Source organism: Nannospalax galili, unplaced genomic scaffold (genome assembly GCF_000622305.1).
Source record: "Nannospalax galili isolate Female #2095 unplaced genomic scaffold, S.galili_v1.0 scaffold95, whole genome shotgun sequence".
In the NCBI taxonomy this organism is placed as follows: domain Eukaryota; kingdom Metazoa; phylum Chordata; class Mammalia; order Rodentia; family Spalacidae; genus Nannospalax; species Nannospalax galili.
Genome location: NW_008342393.1, coordinates 992,997 through 1,005,328, shown reverse-complemented (window position 1 = coordinate 1,005,328; position 12,332 = coordinate 992,997). Strand labels below are relative to the sequence as shown.

Sequence of the window (12,332 nt, the reverse complement as noted above, 5' to 3'; positions counted from 1 at the left end):
GAGTTCAAGGCCAGCCTGGTGTACATAGTTAGTTCCAGGACAGCTGGGGCTACAGGGAGACCCTGTCTCAAAAAGACAAAAAAAATAAAAAGAAAAATATTTTGAAAAGGATAAGACAAAAGGAAAGTAGTGCTGAATAGTTGCAACTTACTAGATGCTTTGTTGTGACTTATTAAATGATGCATAAGTTTAAGGCAAGCCTGGACAGTTAGGTGGAGCACTGATCTGTCATGAGTGAGTCTCGGGGTTCAAGCTCTGTTACTAAAGAGAAAATTTATTTATTGTGACATTTAATCTCATAAACCTGTTAATACGTAGTTATAGTTTTACTATGAGAGAATTAAGGCTACAAGATAAAAACTCATTAGGCTAGTAATTAATGTCAAAGGTTCCTCTTTCTGATTATGAAGCTTTACACATACCATTTTTCTTTTAACAGAAGCAAGTATCTTTTTAAAAAAATTTTTGTGTTTTTCCCAGGCGTGGTGGTGCACGCCTTTGATCCCAGCACTCGGGAGGCAGAGGCAGGTGGATCTCTGTGAGTTCAAGGCCAGTCTGATCTACATAGTGAGTTCCAGGCCAGCTGGGGCTACAGGGGAGACCCTGTCTCAAAAAGATCAAAAAAAATTTTTATTTTATTTTTAAAATTTCATTATTTTTATTTTGTGTGAATGTAGTGCCTACATGTATGTAAGTGCATTCATGTCGTGCAGTGCCCACAGAGATCAGAAGAGGGCATTGGATCCCCTGGAACTGGAGTTATGGATGGTTGTTAGCCACCATGTGGGTGCTAGGGAACAAACCCCAGTCCTCTGCAAGAGCAGCCAGTGCTCTTAACTGCTGAGCCACCTCTGCAGCCCCACATAGTACCATTCTGAAAGACAGGAATAAATACTTATCAAACAGACTATGACATTTGCTAGATGAGAGCTGTGACAAAGTGCTGACAGTTAAGAATGCTGTTCTGGCTTCTTAGGAGTAAGAGGTTGGCAGAGGCTTTCTGAAGGAACTTTAGTTTGTCCTTGAGTAGGAAGGAGAGACTTGAAGTTAGGTTAAAGAAAATGAGTCTTAAAACTTGTATCTTGGGGTGGTGAGATGGCTCATGGATAAAGGGACTTGTTGCCAAGCCTGACAATGACTTGAGTTAGCCTGATGGCCTGAGTTCAGTCTCTGGAACCACATGGTGGAAGCAGAACCAGCTTCCGCAGGTTGTCCTCTGACATACAATAAATAAATGTTTAAGAAACAACCTGTTTTCATTTATATTATCAGAGTGCCATCATCTGAAAGAAAACTGTACATAGTGGGTTTGAGATAGTTTCCTGAATGCTGTCTCTTAAGGTTGGGGCTGGAATTTGACGTTCTAATTTCTACTTTGAGACTCCAGACTTTACTGTGATGTGTTTTGATAGAGTACCCAGGTAGGTTTACCTAGAAGGAAGCTTGTGATTTAGATTTGGTTTATTGACAGCATCTCCTTTTGTTTCATTTCTCCTTCCATCTATATACCTGTTGTAGGGACTTTAAGTAGAATGTGTCCAGAATGCTGTGGCCATGGTTCTTTTACTTCAACTTCAAGAATGAATAGAAAGTCTGACACAATTTGTAGGCTCCAGGCTTTGATAAAAATGATTATTCTTTTTGACAGTGTCCTATAGTTCAATTAATAACTCCTAGAAGAGATGAATTGAAGTTAAATATATGAAATTATTTATTTGAAAGGGACTGGAGAGATGGCTCAGCAGTTAAGAGCACTGACTGCTCTTGCAGAGGACCCAGCACCCATGTGGCAGCTATGAACCATCCTTAACTCCAGTTCCAGGGGAATCCGAAGTCCTCTTCTGACCTCCAAGGCATTGCACAACACAGGTGCACTCACATACATGCAGACAATACACTCATATACATAAAATAAAAATAACAAGATATTTTTAAAAAAGAGAAGAAGCCAGGCGTGGTGGAGTTTGTTAACTCAAGGAGATTAGTTCACTAGGGGAATGACCACCTCTGCCCTCAGTGAGTCTCCCATTGTAATTCACTCAGCCTTTCAAAATCCTTGGGTTATAGTCTAAAAAAAAAAAAAAAAAAAAAAAAAAAAAAAAAAAAACGACTGAACATGGAGAAACTTAATGAGGTTTAAAAGGAGAGGATGGCAGGTGTGAGAACTTCACATTCTATTTAAATTTTGTCAAGAAAGCCTAGTGTTTAGGAAAGAAAAAAAAGCTAGGTTTATAACTAAAACCATGGTATAATATTCCTGATGTATCCTTTTTTATCCCCTACTCAGAAGGAAAAACTAAGAATTCATATTTGCTTAAAATAGTTGATCTTCACTGGACCTGGTGGTCCGACCCCTCTAAGCAAGAGTTAAAGGACTGCCTGGGCCACAGAGTGAGTTCAAGGCAAGCTGGACAGCATAGTGAGACCCTGTCTAGAAATTTAAAATATAAATAAAAAGAGGACCAGTGCTAGAGCTCAGTGGTGGAACACTGTCATTTGTGAGGCCATAGGTTCAAGCTCCAGTACTGAAAAAGAAAAAGTTGAAGTGAGCAACCTGTCCCAGTAACAGCTTAGCTTAACTATTGGTTAATTTAAGTTTTCTAAAATAAAGATGAATGAAGACTTGCTGCTTTTAGACAACAGCAGTCTTTTCTAAAGTTCAGTAACCATGTTTCTTTAGGAAATAGAAATGATTACAGAAAGAGACATGATTTCATTTACCTATGAGAGTACTGTGTTAGTGGGAGTACTGTGTTAGTGTATATGTACATATGTCATGTTTTCAAGTTTTCACTTCTCCCCAGCCCTTTTACAGTGGATGGCTTTGTCCCTGATTGTTCAGTATAATAGTTTGCGGATTCCCTAAGAGAGTTTATGTAGTAATGCTTGCCTTGTTGTTTTTTTTTCTCTTCCACTCTTGTTTTATTTTTCACTTTTTTTTTCTTTGTGGTGTAACATTTTCAGCTGATGTATTGAAAGCAAATCCTTCTAATTTGGGAGCCCAGATCACAAGAGTGAGTTTTTCTATAGTGTCTTTAGCTGTATATCTTTTCTGTGTGTGTCTTTCTCTTTCCTTACCCCCTCCCAATTCAAAAAATTTTGAAACACATTTCATAAATATTGAGCAAAAAAAATTCCTCTTGTCTGTTGAACATCATGCGTTTTGAAAGCAGTGTCCACTTTATACTGGGTCAGATTCCTTTTCCTAAGCTATTGGAAGAGCATAGAGCATGTTTTGGTTTGCTAATTTTTTTTTTGTATTATGTAGTGTGTTGCACTGTCTTTTGTTGCAGATGGAAATGTCACCAGCCTGTTTCATGACACTTTATTTTTTGCTTTGTTATTTCTTTTGCTTTGAGAAAAATTGCACAGTAGCTTCTGATAATAAAAGACCCATTCTGTTACTGGAATTTTAAGTAACAAAATCTTCAGTTTAACTGTATTCTGTCCTTCATCCCCTGGGTATTCCTCTCAGGCCTGTGAAGGAATGAAAAGCTATAAAATTACCCTCTAATTTCAGCAGACTGACTGGATGAAAGTGGTCAGGCTGTGTTCTGAACACACCAGCATTGGAAGACCTCTCTTGCCCTAAATAGTTATAGGAAACTCTGTTGGTACTGGGGGGAAAAACACGTTTCACTCAGATAAACCTCCCCCATGTAAGCTGTACATTGCTTTTTTAGATCTTATACCTTGGGTAATTTTCTGTACCAGCCTAACTCCTTTCTGTTCACTTTGGCCTGTGTTACTACAGTTTATCTCATGTTTGTTTGTCTGGTTCTGTATCCAAAGAGCAGGCGATTAGTCTCTTTTCTTTCCTCCCAGTATTCTAAGATTTACATGTTGCTTCTGAAATCATTTTGTTTTATACAGTAAGAAAAATGACATTCTGTCCTAATTAAAAATACAGATAATCCAGGTGTCATACTCAAAGTAATCAGCCATTGTATTTTTGGTTACCATATGACTATAATAATGTATTCCACACTATAATGTTATAACATTGGTTGAGAGTAAATATTCTAAAGGCTTTGCTTTCACATCCCTAAGTTACTTTAAATCACTCACCCTCTGTTTCTTTCTTTTTGTTAACTCAGAGATTAAAAGATCTCAAGCAGAGAGAGTTTGCCCGAAATGTCTCTTCAAGATCCCGCAAGGATGAAAAGAAACAAGAAAAAGCCCTTCGGCGGCTCCATGAGTTGGCAGAGCAAAGAAAACAAGCTGAATGGTAAGGAAGTTTTCTTTCAGTAATGTTCTATAATAATTATAATCCTTAAGATTTAGATTTACAGATTTAAAACTATAATTCAAACAAAAAATTTTAAATTGGGCTGGGTATGTAGCTCAGTACCTATCTAGTACTATTCATGAAGCCTTAGGTTTGATTCCCTAGTACCACATAAGCAGGGGTGACAGTACATGCCTGTATTCCCTGCACTGAGGAGAGAACCAACTCCCACAGATTGTCCTCTGACCTGCACACACTACCATGCCATGTGTATGTGCTCACACATACCAAATTAGTATATATTAAAAAGAAAATTATAGAAAAAGAATTGTTAAGTTTTAAGCTGTGTGCTATTCCGATTAACCTTATGAAATCTCTTACTCTATTCTGCCATGATGTGAGTCATGCCTTTGTTTAGCATGTCCAATGCCTGTCCTTTGAGAGGGAGTCCATGTTTACATAACTTTTATTAGTGTATTGTTATAATACTGTTATTGTTATTAATCTGTTGGTGTGCCTGACTTCCAAATTAAACTTAATCATAACGTGTGTACACTCACATGCACATATATATTGAACAAAAACAGTATATAGAAGGTTCAGAATTGTCCACAATTTGTCTACTGGGGGATCTACATGGTCAAAGGGGTACTCATGTATCACTAAACCAAAATATATGTTTGGATATGGTGCTGAGGAAGACATAGACACAGACTTGTATAGTTTCTAAGACAGACATACTGACTACAGAATAGCCCAGTAGAGGTTTCTAGCTGTGTTTAGTTCAGAGTATCCACATTTTTAAACTGAATGTGGTGGTGCATGCTTATCCCAGCCCTCTGGAGACTGAGGAAGGAGTATTGCTGTGTAAGTTCAAGGCCAGCCTGGGCTACATAATCAATCTCTATCTAAACAAAACAAAGAACATGCACTTTTTCTTTCTTTTTTTTTTTTTGAGACAGGGTCTCCCTGTATTCCCAGCTGGCCTGAACTCACTATGTGGACCAGGCTGACCTTGAACTCAGAGATCCACCTGTCTCTGCAGTGGAGTGCCGGGATTAAAGGCGTGCGCCACCATGTTCGGCAAAAGCATGTATTTTTTAAAAAATGAAATTTGAAGCCCTTACCACTAAGTCTACATGGTAAAAGAGAACAACTCCCATAGGTTGTCCTCCAAGCTCTACATTCATGCTGTGATACACACACGGGGGGCTGGGGGTGTGTAAAGGAGTTTTCTTATGAAATTTGAAAGTGCAAAGAAAATTAAAGCTTCTTTAGCTGAACAAAATGTAGCCCATTTTGGGATGGGGGGAATAAAATCTTAACTTTGTTGCCCAGGGTGACCTTGAACTCAATAGTAATCTTCCTTTTTCAGCCTCCCAAGTGCTATACTTACAGACTTAACCCACCATGCCCCTCAAAATAGCATTTGAATAATTTGTCAACCATATATTTGATAGTACACTAAATGGGTAGCATGATACAGTAAGATTGGAGGGGCTGGTGAGGTGGCTCAGTGGCCCATCACACCTAATGACCTGAGTTCAGTCACCAGAATCATGGTGAATGCAGAGAACCAACTCTTGCAAATTATCCTCTAATCTCCACATACTTGCTAGGGCAAGCACACCCTACACACAGAACAAATACATGTAATTTAAAAAAAAAAAAAAAGCTGGGCATGGTGGCACACACCTTTAATCCTAGCACTTGGGAGGCAGAGGCAGGCGGATCTTTGGGAGTTCGAGGCCAGCCTGGTCTACATAGTGAGTTCCGGGACAGCTGGGGCTACAGGGAGACCCTGTCTCAAAAAGGCAGAAAAAAAAAGATTTGCCTACCTCTCAGGATGTAGAGGTAGGCAAATCTCTCTGAGTTTGATGTTAGTGTGCTCTATATAGCGAGTTCCAGGCCAGCCAGGGCTAAATAGTATGACCCTGTCTAAAAGAAACAGAGAGAGAGAGAGAGAGAGAGAGAGAGAGAGAGAAATGATTGGAAACAAATTAAGGTAGACTGTATAGATGGTACTGATGGAGAATTGGAGTTGTGAGGTAAGCCCTACTGTAGTGTAGGCAGCCTAAGAAATAGCTTGGTAGGTTAATCTAATGAAACTTTATCTGACTTCTACTGAGAAAGTTATATTCATTAGCACATGGCTAGGGAATGACCACCACTTGGGATCTTTTTGAGCCCTACTTCTGATGAATCATAGGACAAAGATAAATATTTTAAAAGATAAACCTGCCGGATGTGGTGGCACATGCCTTTAATCCCAGCACATGGGAAGCAGAGGCAGGAAGATCTTTGTGAGTTCGAGACAGCCTGGTCTACATAGTGAGTTCTAGGACAGCTGGGGCTACAAGGAGACCCTGTCTAAAAAAAGACCAAAAAAAAGATCTAAACCTTTTCTTTTTCTTCTCGCTTTCTAAACCACTGTGTAGTGCACCTGGAAGTGGTCCCATGTTCAGACCAACCACAGTTGCTGTAGATGAAGAAGGTGGAGTTGAGGATAAAGAAGAATCATCGACAAACAGTGGCATAAGTACCATTGCTTCTTGTGGCGTAGGATCTGAATTCTCCACAGATAAAGGAGGCCCCTTCACTGCAGTACAGATCACTAATACCACTGGACTGGCACAGGCTCCTGGATTAACCTCCCAAGGTATTAGCTTTGGCATTAAGAATAATATGGGGACCCCACTACAAAAATTGGGAGTGTCATTTTCCTTTGCCAAGAAGGCTCCTGTCAAACTTGAATCGATAGCATCAGTTTTCAAGGACCATGCAGAAGAAGGGACCTCTGAAGATGGAACAAAGCCTGAGGAGAAGGGTTCTGACCAAGGAGTGCAGAAGGTGGGTGACACTGATGGGAGCGGTAATCTTGATGGTAAAAAGGAAGATGAAGACCCTCAGGATGGAGGGTCTCTTGCCTCAACACTGTCCAAGTTAAAAAAGATGAAGCGAGAAGAGGGAACTGGAGGTACAGAGCCAGAGTATTACCACTACATCCCCCCAGCACACTGCAAAGTGAAGCCTAATTTTCCTTTCTTACTTTTTATGAGAGCCAGCGAACAAATGGAAGGTGATAACAGTTCACAGTCAAAGAACGCCCCAGAGAGCAAAAAAAGCAGTTCTCCTAAGCCGAAGGGTTGCATTAAGGGGGCAGCAAGTCAAGGAGCAGAAAAGAGCATCAGTGAAGTGTCTGAACAGCAGGAGACCCTTGTGGCTGAACCCTCAGAACCTGGAAGCAGAACTGAGACAAAGAAGGCCACAGGGGATATAAGTGAGCAAAGTTTAGAGAGTCAGAAGACTTCAGAGAGCCAAGCATGTGACTCTAATCCTTCTAAGGAAGCTTCTCAGGCCGCGCCAGCAGGAAAAGCAAGCCAGGAGGGACCCAAACACGCAACTGGCCCGTTCTTCCCAGTGTTGAGCAGAGATGAAAGTACTGCCCTCCAGTGGCCATCAGAACTATTAATTTTCACCAAGGCAGAACCCTCCATTTCCTACAGTTGTAATCCTTTGTACTTTGACTTTAAACTTTCAAGGAACAAAGATGCTAGAGCTAAAGGGACAGAAAAGCCAAAGGATATAGGAGGTTCCTCAAAAGATCCTCTCCAGAGCCTTGATCCTGGAGAGCCAAATAGAAGCAAGGAAGAGGAAGAGAATGCAGTCCATTCCTCAGAAGACAGAATGGATGAACCTGCTTCAGGAGCTGCCTGTAGCAGCCTGAGCAAGCAGGAGCCCGGGGGCAGCCAGGGATCAGAGACTGAAGACACAGGAAGAAGCCATCCTAGCAAGAAAGAACGATCAGGCAAGTCCCACAGACACAAAAAGAAAAAGAAACACAAAAAATCCAGTAAGCACAAACGGAAACACAAGGCTGACATGGAAGAGAAAAGTAAGGCAGAGTCTGGGGAGAAATCTAAGAAGCGCAAGAAGCGAAAACGGAAGAAGAAGTCATCAGCCCCAGCTGATTCTGAACGAGGACCCAAACCGGAACCTCCTGGGAGCGGCAGCCCTGCACCACCAAGAAGACGGCGTCGAGCTCAAGATGATTCCCAGCGGAGATCCCTCCGTGCCGAAGAAGGGAGCAGTGGCAAGAAGGATGAAGGGGGAGGCAGCAGCTCCCAAGATCGTGGTGGGAGGAAGCACAAAGGGGAGCCTCCAGCTTCCTCCTGCCAGCGGAGGGCTGGCACCAAACATAGCAGCCGGTCTCGCCATCGGAGCCAGCCCAGTAGTGGAGATGAGGATAGCGACAATGCTTCTTCACACAGACTGCACCAGAAGTCTCCGTCCCAGTATAGTGAGGAGGAGGAAGAGGAAGAGGAGGAAGAGGAGGAGGAGGAGGAAGACTCAGGCAGTGAGCATTCCCGTAGCCGCTCTCGATCTGGCCGGCGCCACTCCTCACACCGTTCATCCCGGCGTTCTTACTCTAGCAGCTCAGATGCCTCTTCAGACCAAAGCTGCTATAGTAGACAGCACAGTTACTCTGATGATAGCTACAGTGACTACAGTGACCGATCACGAAGGCACTCCAAGCGCTCGCATGACTCGGATGACTCAGATTATGCCAGCTCCAAACACCGGTCAAAACGACGCAAATACTCATCATCAGATGACGACTATAGCCTCAGTTGCAGCCAGTCCCGAAGCCGATCTCGGAGTCATACCAGGGAGCGCTCAAGATCCCGGGGCCGAAGCCGCAGTAGCAGCTGTAGTCGAAGTCGGAGCAAGAGGAGAAGCCGCAGCACCACAGCCCACAGCTGGCAGCGAAGCCGCAGCTATAGTCGGGACCGCAGTCGCAGCACCAGGAGCCCATCCCAGAGATCAGGCTCCAGAAAGGGATCGTGGGGTCACGAGAGCCCCGAGGAGCGGCGTTCTGGTGGTCGGGACTTCATTCGCTCAAAGATCTACCGCTCTCAGTCTCCCCACTATTTCCGATCCGGTCGGGGAGAAGGTTCTGGAAAAAAAGAGGACGGCAGAGATGACACTAAAGGAGCAGGCCCTCCCTCCCAGAATAGCAATACTGGCACAGGAAGGGGGTCAGAAAGTGACTGCAGCCCTGAAGATAAGAACTCCATCACTGCTAGACTGCTATTAGAGAAGATCCAGTCCAGGAAAGTGGAGAGGAAACCTAATGTTTGTGAGGAGGTGCTGGCCACCCCTAATAAGGCAGGGCTCAAGTATAAGGACCCCCCACAAGGTTACTTCGGCCCCAAGCTACCCCCCTCGCTTGGTAATAAGCCTGTCCTTCCACTGATAGGCAAACTTCCAGCTACCCGAAAGCCCAACAAGAAATGTGAAGAGTCTGGCTTGGAAAGAGGGGAGGAGCAAGAACAGTCAGAGCCAGAAGAAGGGACCCTAGGGAATAGTGATGCTCCATTTGGACATCAGTTCCCCTCAGAGGAAACAGCTGGCCCCTTATCAGACCCACCCCTAGAAGAGCCAAAGTCTGAAGAAGCTACTGCTGATCACTCTGTGGCTCCGCTAGGCACCCCAGCACACACTGACTGCTACCCTGGGGATCCAGCCATCTCCCATAACTACCTCCCTGACCCCAGTGATGGGGACACCCTAGAGTCCCTGGATAGCAGCAGTCAACCAGGCCCTGTGGAATCTAGCTTGCTGCCTATAGCCCCAGACCTTGAGCACTTCCCCAATTATGCACCTCCGAGTGGGGAACCTAGTATTGAATCAACAGATGGGACTGAGGATGCTTCACTGGCACCCCTGGAGAGCCAGCCCATCACCTTTACCCCCGAGGAGATGGAAAAGTACAGCAAGCTCCAGCAGGCTGCACAGCAGCACATTCAGCAGCAGCTTCTAGCCAAGCAAGTAAAGGCCTTTCCAGCCTCAGCAGCCCTGGCTCCAGCCACACCAGCCCTGCAGCCTATCCACATTCAGCAGCCAGCCACAGCCTCTGCCACCTCCATCACAACAGTTCAGCATGCCATCTTACAACATCATGCTGCCGCTGCCGCTGCCGCCATTGGCATTCACCCTCACCCTCATCCACAGCCACTTGCCCAAGTGCATCATATTCCTCAGCCCCATCTGACCCCTATTTCCTTGTCTCATCTCACCCACTCCATCATCCCTGGCCACCCTGCCACCTTTCTTGCTAGCCACCCTATCCATATAATTCCCGCTTCAGCCATCCATCCTGGGCCCTTCACCTTCCATCCTGTCCCACATGCTGCCCTCTACCCTACCCTGCTTGCTCCACGGCCTGCTGCAGCAGCTGCCACTGCCCTCCACCTTCACCCACTGCTTCACCCCATCTTCTCAGGTCAGGACCTGCAGCACCCCCCCAGCCATGGTACTTGAGTTGGGAGTTGTAAGCCTAAGTAGGGCCGGGAAGATGATCCTAATTCTTCCCCTGGGGGTGTCGAGCCATTTATACCAGCAAATAAAAGCTGGGATTGGGCAGTGTCTTGACAGCCAAAGAATTGAGTTTTGGCTTGCAGGGATGGATTTAGATTTGAGGTTTGCTTTGGGTTTACTATCAGGGATTTTTTTTTTTCCTCCTTTCTATTTTGTCTCCCTCCTGTGTTTCTAAGCTAGGAACACCAGTAAGTGCTACCCACTCTGCAGCAACATCTCCAAACTGTCAAGTTCCAATATTTTCCCTCCTCCCTCTACTTTTTAATCCTCTGCTCTTCCCCTCTATAAATTGTAAAACATTTTCCTCCTCTGGTGGGTTGTCACCAAAGCACTTGCCATGGGCCCATCTGGTCCTGCCTTCTTAGTGCCACAAGGAAGGCCAAACTGTCTCTCCAGCGGTGAATGCTCCACCACCTTCAGACAGTGTCTTTGACCATCCCTTGGTAACATGTTGTCCCAGGTGAGGTAGAAGACAGAGTCTGACCTAGAACCAAAAGCAACTCAGGCTGCAATTTGATCCACTTTCCTTACAAACAGAGCCACACATCTGGCACACCTGTCCTCAAGTCCCTCAGCCCAGAAGAGGCATCTGCATATCCCAGAAAGGAAGATCTATCATGAGTAGAAGTTGTGCGGAGCACAGAGTCACCAAGTGCTTCCCCACAAAGGAGCTCATGTGTCTGAAGGGTATATTTTCTTCTGTTGTGTTGATGTTTTCTTCTTAATTTATAGATTTTTTAATGTAAAAATTGCACTGAACTCTATAAACGTAAATGCTGCTTTTTGTAGCCCATATTAAAAAGGTTCCATATTTGTAGTATACTGCAATAATATTTTTTACATCCAGCTCTTTAAGTGATCCTTGTTCTGGTGGCTTTGTGTAAATATGTTTGCCCTAGTTGAATTAAAAAACTTTAAAGGTTATAAAATAAAAACAAAAAAAATAAAGTATTTGTTTTCTGCTAGATGCAAAAATGACTAAGCATGTATATTTTATCAAGCTCATATATTTTTTGAAGTTATAAACTATAAAAATGTTAAAGCATTTTTTTGCTGGGACAAGTGTTAAGTAATTTGCAGTAAGTAGTGCCCCCAGCTCTGGGATGTTTTGAGTTATTGGGCAGCAGTCAGCTGCAGGTGTCAAGAGGATGCTCGGTTGTAATGGTCTCCCTTTATGCTTTGTTTTACACAGAGAAACAAGTGAAGTCCCCAGAGGAGGGGAGATTGGTTCAACAGCTTTATTCTCTGGAAGCAGTGAGACTCAGTGGTTGCCTGGGAAGAGGACCCCCTTGGTTTCTCCGGGTACCTCATTCCAGGCAGTCTACTTGCCTTCTAGTATTTAGCCCCCTTTGACAATTTTTTTAATGTGCCTTTTGGGTTGGCTAGAAACTAAAGTAGAAGTAGACCAGAGGATAATAGGGTTGGGACAGTTTCTCCTCTTTTTGTTGGAAGGTGAGCACATTTATGATACTTCAGATTCCTTTGTTTCACAGTTCTGTGCCGTCTGCCCAGCTCAGCTTCAGCAGTGGAGTTTCCTTTTTTCTTCTCTCCCATGACACTGACTAGAACTATCACATCAGTCCCTCTCCCCTCTTGCCTTCACCCAGGCTCAGCTCTAGGTAACACACTGACCCAAAGGTGCTTGTATTGCAGGTCTCATCTCCGTGTTGGCAGTGGGTCCTTCTTTGAATTATTTCTACCTATTCTTGTGACTAGAATTGGT

At 43.9% G+C, this 12,332-nt stretch overlaps 1 protein-coding gene across 5 annotated transcripts in view; it reads left to right on the top strand.

Annotated features, from left to right (window-relative positions):
- Nucleotides 1–11,134, top strand: part of Gpatch8 (G-patch domain containing 8) — a 103,872-nt gene extending 92,738 nt beyond the window's left edge. For all 5 annotated transcript variants that reach the window (XM_008838191.3, XM_029566015.1, XM_008838197.3 and 2 more), the window contains 2 exons: nt 4,098–4,228; nt 6,667–11,134. In XM_008838191.3, coding sequence (XP_008836413.1) covers nt 4,098–4,228; nt 6,667–10,552 — 4,017 coding nt within the window. In that variant the 3' untranslated portion in view covers nt 10,553–11,134. The remainder of the gene's footprint in view (nt 1–4,097; nt 4,229–6,666) is intronic.
- The last annotated feature ends 1,198 nt before the right edge of the window (nt 11,135–12,332 follow it).